This window comes from Apteryx mantelli, chromosome 20 (assembly GCF_036417845.1).
Source record: "Apteryx mantelli isolate bAptMan1 chromosome 20, bAptMan1.hap1, whole genome shotgun sequence".
In the NCBI taxonomy this organism is placed as follows: domain Eukaryota; kingdom Metazoa; phylum Chordata; class Aves; order Apterygiformes; family Apterygidae; genus Apteryx; species Apteryx mantelli.
Window position 1 is genome coordinate 11,320,641 of NC_089997.1, and position 19,109 is coordinate 11,339,749.

The 19,109-nt window shown below is 53.2% G+C and overlaps 1 protein-coding gene across 1 annotated transcript in view; it reads left to right on the top strand.

Moving 5' to 3' along the window:
• Positions 1–18,839, top strand: part of LOC136993792 (scavenger receptor cysteine-rich domain-containing protein SCART1-like) — a gene marked incomplete at its 3' end in the record, with an annotated part of 196,510 nt that extends 177,671 nt beyond the window's left edge. Inside the window, exons 4-9 of the mRNA XM_067308739.1 lie at positions 14,942–15,247; positions 16,233–16,550; positions 16,631–16,945; positions 17,380–17,694; positions 18,386–18,448; positions 18,532–18,839. Of these exons, the coding sequence (XP_067164840.1) occupies positions 14,942–15,247; positions 16,233–16,550; positions 16,631–16,945; positions 17,380–17,694; positions 18,386–18,448; positions 18,532–18,839 (1,625 nt within the window). The remainder of the gene's footprint in view (positions 1–14,941; positions 15,248–16,232; positions 16,551–16,630; positions 16,946–17,379; positions 17,695–18,385; positions 18,449–18,531) is intronic.
• Positions 18,840–19,109: the final 270 nt, after the last annotated feature.

The window sequence follows — 19,109 nt, forward strand, 5'->3', positions numbered from 1 at the left end:
CCCTAGGAAACAAATCTTCCTGGAAGCTAGTTCCAGCCACATGAAGGGATTGGGAACAGCCAGCATGAAATCCTCAGGGGCAAATGGTGCCTGATCAACACGATTGCTTTCTGTGATGGGGTGACTGGCTGTGTGGACAAGAGGAGAGCAGTGCATGCTGTATACCTTGAATTTCAGAAAGCCTTTGGCATGCTCTTCCATAACTCCTTTGTAGCCGTACTGGGGAGATGTGGAATGGAGGAGTAGGGAATGGAGGTGGGGGAAATGAGCTGGAGCCACCTGGCTCAAAGGGTGGAGAACAGTGGTCCAAACTCCACCTGACTAATGGTTACCAATGCTGTTCTTCAGAGGTCGATACTGGAGCCAATGCTGTTTGTCTTTATGAATGATTTAGATGATGGGATGGAGTGCACTCTCAGCCAGTTCATGGACGATGCCAAATTGGGGTGAGTGGCTGATATGCTGGAGGGCAGGGCTGCTAAGCAGAGGGACAGTGACAGGCTGTGATACGGGCTGAGAGGAACACAGGAAGGTCAATCAAGTCCTGTCCCTGGGATGAAATAACTCCATGCAGCAGGACAAGGTGGGGCTGGCTGGTTGGAAAGCAGCTTTGCAGGAAAGGGCCTGCGGGGTCCTGGTGGACATCAAGTTGACAAGAAGTCCTCAGGGTGCTCTTGTAGCAAAGACAACCACCCTTATTTTGGGTTGTATTAGCAAGAGTGCAGGCAGCAGGGCGAGTGCAGTGGCACAGATGAAATATCCTGGCAGCCTTGAAGAAAGAGAAGACAAAGAAAGGGTAGAATTGGCAGACTACCAATCTTGGAGAGAGAGGTATGAGCAACGGAGTGCCCAGGTACTGCAAACATTTGAAAACAGCCCGAAATGTGGCATTTCAGCCTGCTGCCAAGGGACTAGAGCCAGATGTACCCAGACTTGCTCAAGGGTGGGAGATCCAGGCAACTTCTGATTTATTCTACTTCTAATAGCATGGCTAGGATTATGCTTTTTTAGTGACAGAACATGTTTTTGCAAGTCTAACTTTTCAATTAAAGCATTAGAACAAATGCTCAAGCACACCAATGAGAGGGGGGGAAAAAAAGTCAAAAACACTGTTTCCATTGGCTCCAGTGGCTGTGGGATGAAGCCTGAGTTTGGTTTGAAAGAGAAGAGATTAGGACTGAATGTCCTGCAGGTGACTATAAACTACTTGATGCCTTCTGTGCTTTTCAGGGATATTTCTTCTGGTTGCTCCTCAGTCTACAACACACTCTAATTTTTCCTTTGCATAACAGACCAGACATATGGAGAAAGAACAGAATCCAGGGAAACAACATGCAAATAATCTGGGCAGCCTGGGAAGTCCACTGAAAGAGTGTGTGTGAGAGAGCTCACAGCAAAGGCCTGGAAAAGCCAGTTGCCATGGGGCTGGATATGGCCTCCTCTGATTGCTCATGACATGGGCTCATGACACGGGCTCATGACACACCTCACAGAGTCAAATAAATTTCTGTGGGAGAGGTGGAGGAAGAAAGTAGAAATGAATCGAAAGATGGGGAACAAAGGCCAGGAGTCCCACGAGTAAACAGCTCCAAATACAGGTGGAGTTTACCCCCTCTCTGGCAAAGCTGTTTCTTCCATGACAAGCAGCACCTGGGGGAAGGTCGGTCTTTTCCTGGCGCCCCTCTCGGGATGGAGAGCAGCAACATCGGAGAGACTCCTTCCAGCCAAGGGGGAGTTGCTGGGCACTCAAGCAAAGATTTCAGTCTGGGACCTTAAAATCCTGGGTGGCTGAAGACTACAAAATGCCTCCAATGTTTGGCTCTCCTGTTTTAAACCAGAGTCTCTTTGCTCTCTCAGAGGATCAAAACCAAGATGCCTTTCCCTGGGGGTCGATACCTGCCCAGACCAAGGTTTCAGCCCTGCAGGTTTCAGCCCCAGGCTGATAAGCTGCGCACGGGACTGTGTAACTGGCTTGGTCACAAGGGACCCGAGTCACATCACAGTGACCATTGAAACACCTCCAGAAGCAAATCCTCTGACATCTGGCCTGAACAAGACCTGCTGTATTTCTCTGCCTTTCTCCCTGCACCTAAAACTTTCTCTTTAGCTCCTTAGCACTGGGGAGAAGTCTCAGCTCCTGGACCGGCGGGGAAGGCACCAGTGCCTGCCAGTCCTGACGCTACACTCACATTTTCATTCTGTTGAACTAAACCAAGTCCCCAGGTGACCAGCTCTGCAGTGTAACTGTCCGTGTGTCCACACTTTTCTCCAGTCCAGGAAAATGGGCTGCAGGTGGGAGGGAGCCAGCTCAAGGCAGGCATAGAAATGCCTCCGCTCACCACCACCTGGCCTGGGGTCAGGGAGGAAAAGAGGCCCTGGGACCAGTGCCCGCTGGCTGTGTGGCTTTCTCAGCAATTGTCTCCTTTTCTGTTCCAGGCTCTGGGGATGAAGGGGCTCGCTGGCTGCAGCCAGCCTGGACACATGGAGTGGCAGAGCTACAGGAGCAGAGGCCAGATTCTCTCCCCTGCCAGCTGGACAGGCACAGATGGGACCTGGCCCTTCCTGCTCTTCCCAAGCATGTCATTTGAGGAAGTGCTGGAAGAACAGGCCTGGAGGGATCCTCATGGAACTGCAATGCCTGTGGCTGTGATAACCGACCAGCCCACTCCTGCAAACGCTTCCTGGGCCAGGCGTTTGGGGACAAGCAGCTGGCAGTGCTTCTGGGAGTCCATCAGCACCATGCCCTCTGGGTGGGCAAGGAGACCTCAGGTTCTTGGTACCCTATTGGAGAGGAGCTGGCTGCCGAGAGGACTGAGGGGAGGTGGGACAGGTTCCGTGACTCACGAGGTGAAGGTGCTGGCACAGGCCTGGAGCCAGGGCCCTGCAGCCTCCTAGGCCTCTTCCAGCTGCTGGGAAGCCACTGCAGAAGCAAGCAAATCCCAGAGAACAACCTTTCCCACGTTCCTGGGAGCCAATGACAGGGACACTTGCGTGTGAGAACATGACAGACCAGCAGCAGGGAGATGACTGGGGTTTGTGCTTGTGGGGTCCCTTCTGCCTGAGGAAATGATAGGCCAGTGCTAGGCGCATGCTCAGCTATGGGCCTGTGAGGTCACTGCTGCCTCAGCACCTGATAGGCCAGCAGCAGGCACATGGCTTCAGTGCTGATTGTGAGGTCACTTATTCCCTGGAGCTGATAGGTCAACAGGGGGCCCTTGGCTCATGTAGGTTCTTCTGATGTCACTTCAGTCTCTGCTGCTGATAGGCCAGAAACAGGCTTCATGCTAGGATGTTGATTGTGAGGTCACTGCTGCCTCAGTACCTGATAGGCCAGCAGCAGGCACATGGCTTGGATGTTGATTGTGAGGTCACTTCCTTCTCTGTGGACTGTCTGCCATCAGCAGGCTCTCGGTTGCTGTGGTTTCTTGTAAAGTCCCCTCTGTCTCTGCTGCTGACAGGACAGAAGCAGGTTGATGGCTTCAGTGCAGACTGTGAGGTCCCTGCTGCCTGTGCACCGGATCAGCCAGCAGCAGGAACAGCGTCAGCAAAGCAGCTGTGAGGTCCCTGCTGCCTGTGCACCGGATCGGCCAGCAGCAGGAACAGCGTCAGCAAAGCAGCTGTGAGGTCACTTCAGCCTGAGCAGCTGAGCAGCAGCAACAGGGCTGTGAAATGTCTTCTGAGGACGCTGCTGTCTCTGAAGACGACAGGCCAGAAACGCACTGGCCTTGCTGGGCTGGTCCCTGCTGGGCTGGGGCTCTCCAGGGAGGCCTAAGCTGCCCCAGGCTGCGCTGGGCAGGGGGCTTGTGCCGGGCTCCCGCTGCCATGGATCCAGCAGGGCGCCTGGAGTCCACTGAACAGACTCATTACCGAGTTCACACAAGCAGGATTTGGTTGCTTTGTTTGGGATATTTTGCATGCCGAAAGAAAGAGCCTGCTGTTGCCTTTAAAAACAAGTATTTATCAGCCTGTACAAATGAGCTATGAAAACACAGTTCATGCAGTTGTGTGGTGACTCTGTTGTTCTACACAAGTGCTCTGTCATGAAATATGTATATATACATATGTGCATATAGATGTATATATAAATACACACACACACACACATATGTATATACATAAATACATTATATATAGTGTAGGTGTCTAGGAACTACAGAATGCATTCCTGATCATCATCTACTTTTATTCTTAGGAGAACAGGCATTTTCACCACTGAAGAAATATACTGAGGCAAATCATGATATTTAAGAAAGCTTTGCAGAGACTTCAAGAAATGCAAGAGAATGTATTTCAGCACTAATTGAGAAGGTGTACTAGTACAAGTGAGGGATATGGACGATTTAGGGACTATGAGGACATGTTGATTTAATCCATAGTATTCCTTCAGTGACTCAAGACCAAAGAAACATGTTGTCTATCCTTTTAGATAAAAAAACTGTATGAGTTTGTGTAGCCATCTCTGCCTTTCTAGGATTGTTAAAACAGCAATGAATTATGTAGTGGGAACAAAATCGAGAGAGAGTTTGTTAAAACAGCATAAGAAAAAACTTGAAACAATGTCGGCATTTGTTACCTTTAAGCCTCTAAGCTTATGTTAATTTTTTTGATATTTCAATGTGGAAGTCATTTAAACTCACAGCTGAAAAGTGAGGTTGGATTGTCCCGGTTGGGTCAATCATTTATCTCCATTTCTGTTACTGTGCTGGTCAGGAAATCCTCTGACCTACTGAACTCAGTTATGTCTCTAGGATCTTTGACTTGAGCTGGTAAAGGTAGTGCAGTGCTGTGGTGGCACAAAGAAATGCTGTCCACAAATGTATTTCCTAATACTAACGTGAGATCACTACAAAGTTTATTTGCAATCTGGGGTAATAATCAACACACAAGGAAAGATGAAACCATTGGAATGGCTGAAATAACAAAAATAAAAATCATATATATATTTATGATAATGCTGTAACTTAAACTATCCAATTTGCAGTTCCTTAGATACAGCTTGTGGTTCAATGCCCACGTCAATTTTTTTTCTAAAAATGTTGTTCTGTTCCTTCCTCCCTTCCCACCTTCTTTCATAACTGATGACTACTTTCAGCTAAACTTGACAAATGTAGAGATGTCAAAGTTTTCAAACTCTAGTCATCATGGAAATTAGTGTCTGGGTGGTGACGAGATCCCCATGGCTGTGTGCTGAGAGAGAAAGTTATATTTCTCCCCCATATCAGCTAACTGACCCCTTGGCCTGTGTGTATTTGGTTGGCCAGTGCCCAGGTGTGATGTGAGATGATCACTTGCCCAGCCAACATGGTGGGGACCAGCAGGCATGGTGGGGATCAACATGACTGCTTAGGGGAGGTATGGTACGAGCCGGCAAGGAAATGGGCTTTGGTAGTCATCCTGATCACCAAACAGCTTATTCCTTGCTGGAGGATGGAGGGTATTAACAACAATAAAAGTAGAGGGAGGGGGGAAGGAAAAAAAGTTAGTATCACTGTCTTCCTTGGTAACTTTGTTTTTAAATTCTCCCTTTCTAGGTAATGTTCTAGAAATGCTTGTTGCCAGTCAACACAGTACAGGCCAGGGCTCTGAACAGCTGCAGAGCCAGGATACAGGCAAAGGTCTCCCTTGGAGCCTGCAGGAATACGTGCTTGGGAAAAGTTTGCAGTTCATACCCTGGGCCTGTCAGCTCTGTTTTTTAGCACCACATTGCCTGCAGAAAGATGCACCAAGATATCTTTTTCCTTCTTTAATCATAGGATTAATCGACTCAAATGATGTAGGTGGGACTCATTGTTATGGAGGTGGCCTGGTTTTGATGTGCTTCCTATTATTTCTGTCTGAAAATCCACATTTCTTTTAGATCGAATGTCATCAATGATGATGTTGTGCATGATCATATTTTCCGCTTCAAATTAAACAGCCAGGATGTTGCTGGCAGCTCAGGGGGCTGGAAGATGCTGCTCATGAATCTCAGTGGCAAGAACTCCAGCTGACCTCAATGGGATTCAGACCATGGTTTTCACCACCTCTTAAGACTCTGTAGCTCCCAGTAGAGCTCCCAGTAGCTCCATCAGCCTGATGGCATGTCATGCACTTTTTCTACCTTCTTTTATTTTTATAATGGTGTAATGCAACCAAGGATTTTTTGCACAGACAAATCTTTTTTTTTTTTCCTGTCGTTGTACTGAGGAGGAAATATTATAACACACTTGTCAGTTAATATAAACACTTCCTTTAGTTGAGTATATTTACCAAGCATAGACAATGCCACAGCCTGCAATGCTGCATTGTAGGCACTAAAAGCACTTCAACTCTCAGAACACTTCTATCTGCAGATGTGTGTCTTTTTCTTAAAGAGAAAAAGCATAAATAGACTCAGTGCTGCTTTGTTCCTTTTTACTTTTAGGCAGGAAATCCATTCTGTTGTTTCCCATCCCTGTATTACAGCATCTGGAGCTTCAGTAGAAGCATTTGGGAGCTGTGACAGTATGGACAGACATGTTACATGGTTGAGGGCTCATCTGTCACATAAGAGGAAGATCTCCATTTGGGTTATGTGATGGTTGTCCCTGTGGTCATCTACCAATAATGTCTAGTCAGTGCCCACATGTACCAGCAGCATGTGCTAATGTGCTTGAGGCACCACGTACAGGCAATGGCTTGTGATGTTCCTGAGCAAGAAACCTGGTCTGAAGGAGCCTCTGGAAAGGACGCAGCAGCCTGTGAGCTGGGGAGCTCTTCAGACAGCTTGAAGGCTGGTCTTACAAAATGACCTTTGAAATTATGATTCATGACCAGGCGAACAGGACAGTGCCTGCCCTCACCTTTCCTGCCTTGTGCTCCAGACTGACTTGGGCACAAGCCCATCCTGAGCTGCAAACTCAGCAGTCCCGGGGGTGCAGCAGTGCACCCAGCCTCATCCTCCTTGCTGAAGGACTCGGCTTCTTTTCTCAAGCAATCTCTCACATGAATTGAGCTGTGAGGCTCCTTAGGAGTGACCTTACATCTCAGTAGCTCTGAAGTCACGCAGAGGTTAAGGTCTATTTCTGTCTGTGTCGCTAGGTCTGTAATTTAATCGAAGTAGAAATTGTTAAGGAATTGTTTTGTCCTGGTAGGTGTGTTCTGACACTTTGTCTCTAGGTACTATCTGGTTGATACAGTTTTCATCAGGTTATATTTTACATCCTGTTTACATGTGTTTACTTGTGTTAGTTTGCATAGATACATAGTTATTGGTTACATAGCAGCCTGTTCTACATGGCTCAATATTCTCATAAAAACTTCCTTTTCACCAGCACGTGGGAAGCCCAGAGGACAACGCCACCTATCATTTATGTTCCACATGTCCATGTATAATGGGAGGATGTTGGAGTCTCACTGAAAGCTACATTACCACCTTATTGCAGAACAGTCCAGCATATGCACCAGTTTTGTTGCTTGCAACTTCAGATGGATGGATACGTATATTTTTGAGTTTCCTTTCATTTTCATTTTCCAGTTTCATTTATGTGCCCTTGAAGCACCTGACCACTGCACTTTCCCAAGCAACTGGATACTGTTACCACAAGGGCACCTACCTGAAGATCTTACAAGTTGCTTACAAAAATCTTGACTGGATGCATTTACCATCAAATGCTTTGAAAGTGCATAACTTGGATACTGTTGGTAAATTCCTTCTAAAATTGAATACTGAAATTCCAGCATGTCAACAGTTTCTGGCATCAAAGTGGGTCCATCTTCTCACAGAAGACTCAAGCAGTGCAGGGCTAAGCCCCCAGGTCAGGGGTCAGTGCTGGCCCTGGAAACAGTCCTCCATTTCCTCAGGATCAGCTCTCTGATGTCCAGTAGCCAGGGGGCAAAGGTTCCACCGCATTTTTCCAAAGAGGATGAGAAAAAATGGATTTAGGATATAATAGTTAACACAGGCCTCCTCAAAGAGTTCAAAGCCATTCAGCCCAAGAAGCACTACCTCAAACATTGACACCTTTGAGGCTCTACCTGAAGCCTTTCTTCCACTTCCTTCAAATGATATCACAAAATATCAGGACTAATGCTGTCCTGCTATTTAAAGCCTTGCAGCTTCTCCACAACCTTTTGCTGCTTCCTCACAGTCCATCTGCCTCCTCCCATTTCCACTTCATATCTTTAGCAGTTCACTAAACTCAGTCCTCTAGTCGATCCTCATCCATGGAACGGATCTATCTCCAGATAGACAGGCAGGACTTGATAGAAAAGGCTTTCATTCCTTCTTAAAAAGGTGTAACTTACTGGATTTTGTCTCCCAGAATTGGTCTGCAATAACTGAGGAGAAAGTCTAAAGCTGGGAGGAAGAAAAAGGTATCCTGCGTTTCCACATAATACTTAAATATCAACTAGCAAAGCTAACCTGCTGTTGTTTAGAAGAGAATGTCAATGAAGAAAGCAGCAAAATATTTGAAGGTTTTTGTTTCCTTCTTTGCAGTACTTTTAACCTTATTGAAAGAGAAGATTTTAGAAGAAGGCTTGGCTGTTGCTTGTGAGGTCACTTGTGAGTGCTGAACTGATTGGATAGCAGCAGAGATGTGTCTGGAAAGGTGATTGTGAGGTCATTTCTACCTGAGCAGTTGATAGGGCAGCATTTGGTTCATGGCTGGGGAAGTTATAGTGAGGTAACTTCTGTCTCAGAGGCTTCTAGGCCAGTGACAGAGACGTGGCTGTGAAGGTGAGTGTGAGGTCATGTCTTTCTGAGTCCCTGCTAGGCCAGCAACAAGCACATGGCTAGGAACTGACTTTGAGGTCACTGCTGTCCCAGCAGCCTATAGGCCTGCAGCATTGGTAATCTCTGATTTCCAGGGTCTGTGTGCTATAGAAATTCCCCCTGTCCAGCAGCAGGGAGCTTGTGAGATTTTCCTGCAAGGTCCGTACTGGGTCTCTGTTCTTTATGTGTTCACCTGCTTTAATAACACCTTCGGGACTGTAACATGTTAGTGGTCTCCGATTCTCTGTCCAAGTATGTTCTGATTGGAGACTGGGTGCAAAGGCTCTTGGAGGAGACAGAGGTAATGTCAGCCCCAAAGAAAGGCATGAGAAAAATCCCCACAGAGGCCTCTCTTTAGCAGCAGATTGGGCACAAGAGAGAGGGAAGATTCAGCCAGGTGAAGCCCCTTGGGACCACTTCATCTGCTTCCTTGAGGTGGGAAGTGAACATGAGCAGGGCTGAAAATGGATGTTCCCAGAAAGTCCATTTTCAAAGCCTTTGGGAGAGTAAAAGCAACTTCCAAGGATGGAGAGTTGGCCTTGCTGTGTTTTCAGGCCCTTGGGGGGCTCTGCCTGCTGCCATGTCTAGTCATGTCCCCTCTGTGTCCCCGATGCACCATGCTAAGGCAGCAGTGACCTCAGAATCCAGATCCAAGCCATGTGCCTTTTACGGGCCAATCAGGTACTCGGGAAGAAGTGATGTCACAGTCAACAACCAAAGCATGTGCTTGCTCCTTGCCTATGAGGGACTCAGTCAGTAGTGACCTCACAATCGACACGCAAGCCAAGTGCCTGCTGCTGGCCTATCAGGCATTCAAGCTGCAGTGACCTCACAATCAGCATCAAAGCTATGTGCCTGCTGCTGGCCTATCAGGGGCTCTGGGAGAAGTGACCTCACAATCAACATCCAAGCGCTGTATCTGCCGCTGGCCTATGAGCTATTCAGGGAGCACTGACCTGACAGTCGACATTCAAGCCCTGTGCCTGCTGCTGGCCTATCAGGCACTCCGGCAGCAGTGACCTCACAATCAGTATCCAAGCCGTGTGCCTGTTGGGAAGGGAAGGGAAGGTGAATAAGTTAAATGCAAAGTGCTCCTGAGAGGATAAGGACAGCATCCCATGGAAGGGGAACATAATGCAGTAATGTGAGAAAAGAAAGGCACAATGATATTCAAAGAGCCTAATACAATGCCCCAGCATTTCTGAATAGAAAACCACTCAGTAAGTGGAAAAGTAAAATACATGACCATACGTGAAAGTCTAATGGCACTGAAATGCATGAAGGTGTGCAATAGCAGCATGGTGGGGTGGGGTGAGATGCATCATCACTAATGAGAAACTGCAGTGAAATGTGTGTGGTGTTTTGCATAAATGGTGGTGTGCGATGGACGGGAGTTACAGAGAGATGGCGAGGTGCCAAGTGCTGATGGCCCTGGCGTGTGGTAGCGCTGTGAGCTGTGAGCACTGAGACCCTGCTGCACAGGGGACACCCGTCCCCCTGCCCAGCCTTGAGTGCAGGGGCCTGGGAGTGGTTTGGTCACCTGCGAGGAAAAATCCCCCTCTAGGAGCTGTGCCCATCAGCCGTGTCTGCAAAGGCAGCAGGAGCAGCCCCTGCAGCGCCATCCCTGGGAGCAGGTTTGGGGCTGGAGCTGGCACAGCGGCTACATGCAGTGACAGTGCTTGGGGAAGCAAGCCCAGAGAGAAACCACCGTCTTCCTGGCTCGGGCGCTGCTGCAGGGAGAGCGCGGCGCAGGCTGCCGAGGTCACGTGGGCTGTGGTTTGTGCACCTGCAGGCGAGGCTTTGATCTCCTGATCAGCCCCTGCGAGGGAATAACGGGCTGTGGGGTGAACATGCTGAGAGTCGGGGGGGTCTGAACGCCTGGGCTGCCCTGTGTGCTGTCAGAAGAGTGAAATGGCCCAGCTCCCTGCTCCTGACCAGGGCACCCACCGCGGGGCTGTCCAGGAAGGGATCGACAAGCCCGCACTCACAGGATGGGGCTCTGGCCATGGCAAAGAGGCCTTTCACTGCTGCTGCTCCTGGCACAGCAGGGCTGTAGCAGGGTGAGGGGCTGTTTCCGTTTCCTTCCCTTCCTGACACAGCCCATCCCAGGGGCAATCCCAGCTCCGCGGTTCCCATGGTGCGGGGACAGCTGGACGCTCGCACCTTGGGCACTCGGGCAAACACAGCGTACGACATGCCCAAAGCTCCCAGTCCCCACAGTGGGGTACAAGGGGCAACAGACCCATTTCCCCACCATGATCTGCCCTGTCCCACTGGGATGGGCCCCATGACGATGCCCCAGAGCAGTGACTGTGACATCCGCAGTGGAGTCGTGCCTCATATATGGTCATGAAGAGCGCTGGAGAAGTTCATTGGAGGGCTGGGCTGTGTCAGAAGGGAGATAAGCCCTGATAATGTCTAAAAAGGTGCCTGCTGCTTCGATTGGCTCCTCCTGCAGCTGAGCCAGCACCTGCAGATATATATTGGCCTCCCATCTTTGTTGTCCTGTGCGAGTCCCCAGGAGCTGTGTCAGGGAGTGGGGTGCATCAGGGCAGTGCCATCAGGGCAGGAGGCTGCGGATGGAGGCAGAGGGACTCCTTGTCCCTCGGGTGCTGTGGCTGCTCCTCTGGGTGCAGCTCTGCTGGGGTAAGTGCTGCTTCCTTATTCCACAGCCCTGGATCTAATGGGCACCAGTGGGATCATGGGGATCCCTCTGGAAAAGGGGTTTCATCCCAGAAAGCAATGAGACAAGGGTCAGAAGGTTCTCAAGTCCATCGACCCTGTGCCTCTCTGGGTGGGAGAAGTGTATTGGTGCTTCCAGGGCTCCTGTGCTTACAGCATTTGGTGCCTGGGTGTGCTTATAGACACCTTGTCCTTGGGCACTCTTTCAGGACCCCTGTTCCCCCCAGTGCTGTGCCCCAGAGCTGGTGGTGGGTCAGCTGGTGTCTGCAGAGCTCAGCAATCCCCAGGACACAGCCAACCCTCAGGGTGCCCAGGAGGGTTTCTGTGCTGTTCGCTGCCCTGGGGTCAGGGTGTGCCTGGCCCGAGGAGGGGCAGTTTGTGCCCTGCAGAGAGAAGGGGACAAGGGCATCTGCATCCACAGCCCGACAGAGAGGTGTCCTTCCCAGGGGCCCTGGCTAAGAGCAGGGGCTGGGCTCATCCCCATGGGCAAGGAGGCAATGAGCATTGGAGGGATTGTGGGGATCCTCTTGGTGCTCCCTGGGGACCTGGAAAGCCCTGGGGGAGGTGGGTGGGCTTGGGTGGTGCCCAGGGCAGGTGGTGGGCAAGGGGCTGGGGTTGTGGGGGATGCAGCAGTGTGGGGAGGCCTGGGTGTCTGTGGCTGCTCATGAGGTTTCATGCTGGGGAGGAACGGGTGCCCTGTGCAGAGCCTGGTATGGTGTCTGGGTGGGCATGGGCAGAGCGCGGGGTGCGAGGAGGTGCCAAGGTCCCTGGGGTGGGAATGGCCCAGAAGGGCTGGAGCTGGGTGTCTCCCATCCCAGCCCAGCGCAGCCCACAGGGAGGGGAGGGCCCTGACACTGCCCACGAGAGCCCAGTGGGGAGAGGGCTCTCACCCCCGGTGCCTGGTGCTCGGCTCTGGGCAAGGGACCCTGTACAGCCGCAGCGTGGGGCCTTGGCATTCTCCTGACCAGCCCCGTGTCTGTGTTTGAAGGTGCTGCTGGAGGCTGGAGGCAGCCCCTGTGCTGGGAGAGTGGAGGTGAAACACCAGGGCCAGTGGGGGACAGTATGTGGTTTTGGCTGGGACATGAAAGATGCTGCTGTAGTTTGCAAGCAGCTGGACTGTGGATCTGCTCTCCAAGCTCTTGAGTATGCACATTTTGGTCCAGGATCTGGCCAGATTTGGCTGAGGTATCTTCAGTGTCAGGGCACTGAGACTGCCCTGTCTGAGTGCGTACATGCTGATTGGAGTAAACGTTACTGCACTCATGCTATGGATGCTGGAGTGGTTTGTTCAGGTAAGGAGTCAGCCAGTTCCTCACCTTTGGGGTGGGTCCTGGGATCGGGGACTAACCAGGCTGTGCCCTGAAGGAGAAATGCGTGGGTACCGGAGCAGGCCCTGACGTGGCTACTCTCGCTGCCAAGCTGGGACTGTTGCTGCTGCTGTCCCTGGGGAAAGCCCCGGGTGAGCCCACCGCGGGTGCACAGACCCCGTCAGGGTCGCGGGGCTCAGCCCACCCTCAGGTTGAACCGAAGGGGCTTTTCAGAGAGGAGAAGAGCAGGGCCTGGGGCAGAGGAGCAAGGTGACGGGCAGCACCTTGCACCCCGTGCCCAGGGCCGCCCCATGAGGACCAGCCCCACGCGAGCTCGGGGCCTGGCGGCTGCGAGGCCCCTGGCTGCTCCCTCCCACATCACCGCACACACAGGCCCTGCAGGGTCCTTGGGGCTGTCACAGCCCTGCGGGGAACGCGGCCTGTCCAGGCAGCACTGACCCGCTGTCCAGCTGCTCCTGCCGGCCCTCGGCTCCCCACGCTGCCCCGTGCCACAGGGCTTTGCCAGCACTTGCTGACCCTCATCTGCACCTGCTTTTGCAGCGTGCGCCGGTGTCAGCCCAGGGCTGCACGTGGATCTCCTGTTCCTCTGCCCGGTCGCTGGCCGCAACGTGCACAGCCCCAGCCGTGCGCTGTGGCCCTGCCTGGGGACACCTCTCCCCAGGCACGTGTCGGAGGAGACAGCTGGCCCAGACACTGACCCGGTTACAGCTGCACCATTTCTGTGCCTGGGACGTGTCTCCCCTCACAGACACCCCAATGCCCCAGGACACCCCCGGGAACAGGGAGCATTTTGGGCTGCTCTGAGGCGATTCCCCAGCCTGGCTCTGAGCTCTGCAGCACCTGGGCCTGTTTTTCTGGTCCAGGCACTGTGGTGCTGGGGGCCTGTGCCGGGCAGCGCTGGGCTCCTGGGGCAGCAGCATTTCCCTGAGCAGTGCCCTGGAGTGTGGTGTGGGTGTGAAAGGAGGTGCAGGGGGCCCTGAAGGGTTTGTGTCATCAACACCCACGGACAGCTGCTGCTGGGATGTTCATGGGTCATTTTGGATGTGGCTGCCTTGGGAATCATGTGGGATGCAGGTACGTAACTGCTGGAAGCCTCTGGGAACTGCCTGTCATTGGTGTTTTCTCCAGGATTTGTCCAGCTGGTTGGAGGGGCCAACCCCTGCTCAGGACGTGTGGAGATCAGAGATGGAGACCAGTGGAGAACAGTCTGTGACTCACACTTTGGTCTCGAAGCTGCTGACGTTATCTGCAGGGAGCTGCAGTGTGGCACAGTCCTGTCCATCCCCGGGGCAGCTCACTTTGGAGAGGGGGTCGGTGCCATCTGGGACAAAGAGCTGCAGTGTGTGGGGAATGAATCCGTCCTCTCCTCCTGCCCCAGGATGTCCCTCAGCAACCAGACCTGCACCCACGCGAACGACGCTGGTGTCACCTGCACACGTGAGCATTCAGGGAGGAGGTGTGAAATGCCTCCTGTGAGCTGTGCGCTGCAGGGTAGGGGAGCAGGGAAGTGATGGTGCTGAGCATGGTGTGAGTGCAGGAGGGGTGGAGTTGTTGTCTGTAATCTTAAAATGACATGGAAGGAGCAGAAAGGACTGCTATCCCTTTGGGATCTCCTTCAACACCTGAGGGTGCAAGAGTACAAAGCCACTGTTAAAATTATCTGTTCTCATTTGTTCATTCACGTTACCGGTAATGAGCAGCAGGAGTCAGATTTCAAAATTTTTAAAGTTTTATTGCTAGCAATAAGGTACCTCTTGGCTGGGAGCACAAGAAGGGACCCAGCAGCTTTTTGTTACAACTTTTAAGCGATAGTAAGTTGTTACATATTCAATACTTCAGTTTACATAACCAACCAGATCTATCCACGATTCTTAGGTCTACCAATTCCCTTCCCATGTTACAGTACGAGGTAGTTCTGTGCCAGCCTTATATGGTTCATCTTATAATTATTCATTAGCTGATTTGCACCTATTCTGGTGTTACCTTTGAACAACTGTTGTACTGCTGGCTGGATTTTAGTGGCTTCTTTGCAGATCTTCAACTTTGTACAAAAACCGGGGCTAAGGCAAGGTCAGATAAGATGTTCTGCTTGGAAGGCACCCTGACCTTGCATGTTCTTTCTCTGCAAACCTAGAGTATAGTGAAAATTTTCTTAACACCATCTTCACTTTTCCTCCTCTTTCCCCAGAGTTCACAGGATTCAGGCTGGTGAATGGCAGCACTGTGTGTTCGGGGCGGGTGGAGATCCAGGTGCAGGGGACCTGGGGAACCCTCTGTGACTCTCACTGGGACATCTCCGACGCCCACGTTCTCTGTCATCACCTCAACTGTGGATTTGCCGAGTCTGTTCCTGGAGGAGGGCATTTTGGGAGAGGAACCGGCCCTGTCTGGAGAGACACCTTCCACTGTGATGGGACCGAATCCCATTTGGTACAGTGCCCTGTGACTGCCCTGGGGGCCTCCTCATGCTCACATGACAACGATGCTGGTGTTTTTTGCTCAGGTGAGTGCAGGGAAAATGGAGGATTAACTAAACTTGCCCCTTGTGTGTGACATGGCAACCCAAAGCTGGGGAGCCCATGGCAATGACAAGCTGAATGTTCTTCCTGGAGAAACCCTGGCTTCCCATGGAGGGATTCAAAGGGCTTTGCCTGCTCAGGTCTCTGCCTCCCCAGGGCAGCTGGTTCAAGACCTGCAGACTGTCGCCAGGCCTGGGCTCCTCTGCTGCCCTCCTGCAGCACAGGCACAGGACGGGACTGTGGGACACAGCTCCACTCACTGCAGCTGTGAAGGACCCTCCGCTCCCTCCTGCGGCACACAGCCCCGTCCCAGACCACAGAGAGCCCTGCAGACCCTGATCCCACCGCCTGCAGGGGCTGCTGTGGGTGCGTCCAGCAGGAGCAATCCCTGAGGCCGAGCTGCAGAGCGGGGCTGGGATTTGCCCTTGCTTCTTGTCAGTATGAACCCCAAACTCATCCTGTTTTTTAAGAAAGGCCCTCATCCCTCTACTTCCTGCCAAGGACACAAGCTCCACATCCCTGATCCCTAGGGATGCAGAGGGGTAGAGACATGTGGGTTCTCCCCTGGGTGTCTCAGCAGGGGTCAGTCCCAGCATGGAGATGGAGCAAGGCTTGTGCTCATCCTGTCTGTCACCCAGGCCATTGCACAGGCCAGTGCTTTCTCCTGCTGAAGCTGCTCCAGATTCATCATTAAGGACATGTCTGGTGGCTCTGGGATTTGCCCTCACCTCCCATGCTTCCCTATCCCTGTCCCTTCCTGAGAAACAACATTTGTAGTCAGCAAGGTTTAGTGACTGGAGGAAAAAAAAAACTTGGAAAACTTCCATCCTCAAGTTCCTCACTGTGAGCCAGCTACAGATGGGTGAGTCCCTGGGTGTCCCAGGGCATCAGAAATGGGAGACACGTGGCAGGGTGCAGGGCTCCCCGGTGTCACAGAGGGTCCAGGGCACTTTGCCTGTTTCCGAGCAGGATCCTCTGAATCCCTGTGGCTGGTGGGCGGAGGGAGCCGCTGTGACGGGCGAGTGGAGATGCTGCTGCACGGGACGTGGGTCAGAGTCCTGGATGACCAGTGGGATGTGAATGATGCCAGCGTGGTGTGCCGGCAGCTCCAGTGCGGAGAGGCAGAGCGAGCCTACAACCCGCCAAAGTCTGAGCGAGGGACGGGTCCCGTGGGGCTGAGAAGGGTCCAGTGTGCAGGGAAGGAGACTCGCCTTACCCTCTGCAACACCTCCCTGCCTGAGGCAGTGCCAGAAGGAATTGCGGAGGATGTGGGAGTGGTTTGCTCAGGTGAGTCGCTGACAGTCCCCAACACACTGTGCTCCCCAGGGCCGCGAGCCCCTGACAGCTGGGGTTTCTCCCGGCTGCAGGGAGCCGGCGGGTCCGGCTGGTGAACGGGACAGGGCGCTGTGCCGGGAGAGTGGAGATCTACTATGAGGGCACCTGGGGGACCGTCTGCGATGACTCCTGGGACCTGTCCGACGCCACCGTTGTTTGCCGCCAGCTGGGCTGTGGGGTGGCCATGGAGGCGCCCGGCTCTGCTCATTACGGGGAAGGCTCCGGGCAGATCTGGCTGGACGAGGTGAACTGCTCCGGGGGTGAAGCTGCTCTCTGGGACTGCCCTGCCGAGGCCTGGGGGCAGCACGACTGCATGCACAAAGAGGATGCAGGAGTCATCTGCTCAGGTCTGTGTGGGGAGCAGTGATGGGAGCCTGGTGCCCAGGAAGATAGGGATGCAGGGAGAGTGGGGCATGGCCGAGCCTGCCCCTGGCTGCCCTGAGCCCCCTTCCTGCCCCCATCCCGGGAACATCCGTGCACAGTCCTCACTGGACTGTCAGGGTTATAGGGAGAGCCCAGACGTGCCCAGGGCTTAGAGGGGAGGGTAGTGCTGCACATTGGGGACTTCTCTCTGCTCCCTTGGTGAAACAGTGACTTGCTGGCAGTGCCCTCTGCCTGTCTGAGCCCTGGGGTGTCCAGAAGAGTTCCTGCTCCTTGCAGTAAGCCTTCCTGCCCATGGATGCCATAGAGTAACCTGGGGGATTTTCATGGATGCTTCAGGTTTCTCTCTCCTCACCCCAGGACCAGCTTGTTCCCCCCCACTTTGTGCCTTTCCTTCCAGAGTTCACGGCCCTGAGGCTGGAGAAGAGCGACGGCTGCTCTGGGCGCCTGCAGGTGTTCTACAATGGGACGTGGGGGAGTGTTTGCTCCAACTCGATGACTCGTGACACCATGTCCCTGGTGTGCAAAGAGCTGGGCTGTGGAGATGAAGGGTCCCTTGAAGCAGACCTGCCGTATGGCAGGGTATCTGGCCCCACATGGCTGGATCATGTTGAGTGTGGGAAGATGAACAGCTCCTTTTGGCAGTGCCCCTCTGCTCCCTGGAAGCTGCAGTCATGTGATGACCAACGAGAAGAGACTCGCATCATCTGCAGTGGTAAGGCTGGAGCCACCTGGACACAAAGGCTCACAGCAGGTCTTGCTCCCTGTTCAGCAAGGTGCAATGCAGAGAAAGAGCTTGCAGTGGCTTTTATGTTCCATTTCAGACCACTGTGCTGTCAGTGACACAAACAAGACTTCATCTCTCAGAGTGACACATGTCCATCAGCAATAGCTGTCCTGAGTTCCCTGCATAGCCCAAGGAGGGGCAGAGGCACCTCCCGGCAGGGTCTCCTCCAGCTCCCCTTGCACACCTCTTGGAGGTGCCTGTTGCTCTGTTGCCCATAGAGAGGGCCCAGACAACCACCTTTTAGCTTGGGAAGTCCATGCAGAGCATCGTGCTCATGGCTGTGTTTTGCTGAGGGAACGGGAAGGGGGAGAGTGAAACCAGTCCTGGTGGCTGAGGGTTATGTAGGAAACAGGCAGCGTGCAGGGCACTGCTGGCAGCAGAGCTCAGAGAAGCCTCCCCTCTGGGAACATCCTTCTGCTCCTCTGCTAACCAGGGAGCCTTTGGGGGTGAGCAGGCAGGGGTAAGCCTTCAGTGCTGTGCTGTTCTCCCCTGAATTGCCAGGGATCCAGCTGTGTCCATGAGCAAGGAGGCACTGGGAGGTTCAAGCACAGGTCAGTCCTGCTCCTGTCCGCATGACTCCCATGAAGCAGCCCCTTCACTGCAGCATTTCCTTCTGCAGGGAGACAACCAGAAGCCACTCCAGCCCCGGTGGCCAAATGTCCCAACTCTACGAACTGCACAGGTAGCTGCTCCTCCATGTGCCCTTCTCACTTGGCCAGGCTCTCCCAGCTGCCCCAGTGACATGGGGGGTTCTGCATTTTCCAGAGATGGAAAAGATTCGTGCTGTGGGAGGAGAGGACGGGTGCTCAGGCAGAGTGGAGGTTTGGCACCGCGGCTCCTGGGGGACGGTGTGCGATGACTCCTGGGACATGAAGGATGCCGAGGTCGCCTGCAGGCAGCTGGGCTGTGGCCCTGCTGTGTCTGCCCTGCGGAAGGCTGCATTTGGGAAGGGGACAGGTCCCATCTGGCTGGAGCGGGTGGAGTGCAGAGGGACGGAGCGATCTCTCTGGGACTGCTGCACCCAGCCTGGGGACAGCGGTGCCTGCCAGCACAAGGAAGATGCTGCTGTGAATTGCTCCGGTGAGTGGCAGTGCTTCGTCCCCTTGTTCCAGGACATGTTTCCCCAGCTGGGTCCTCACAAGGCCCCAGAGCTCCTCAGAGCAAGGACGTCCCTGGGGAGGTCAGGTGTCTGGTGTCAGGTGGGGAGCAGCTGTTGTGGGGCTGGGTGTCCTCAGGCCTCTGCCCGTGGGACTCCTGCAACCCCTGTAAGCACATCCCCTGGTCTGACGGTGCTGTCCTCCCTATGGCCCAGAGCAGAGGACCCTGGGCCTGTTATGGGGACC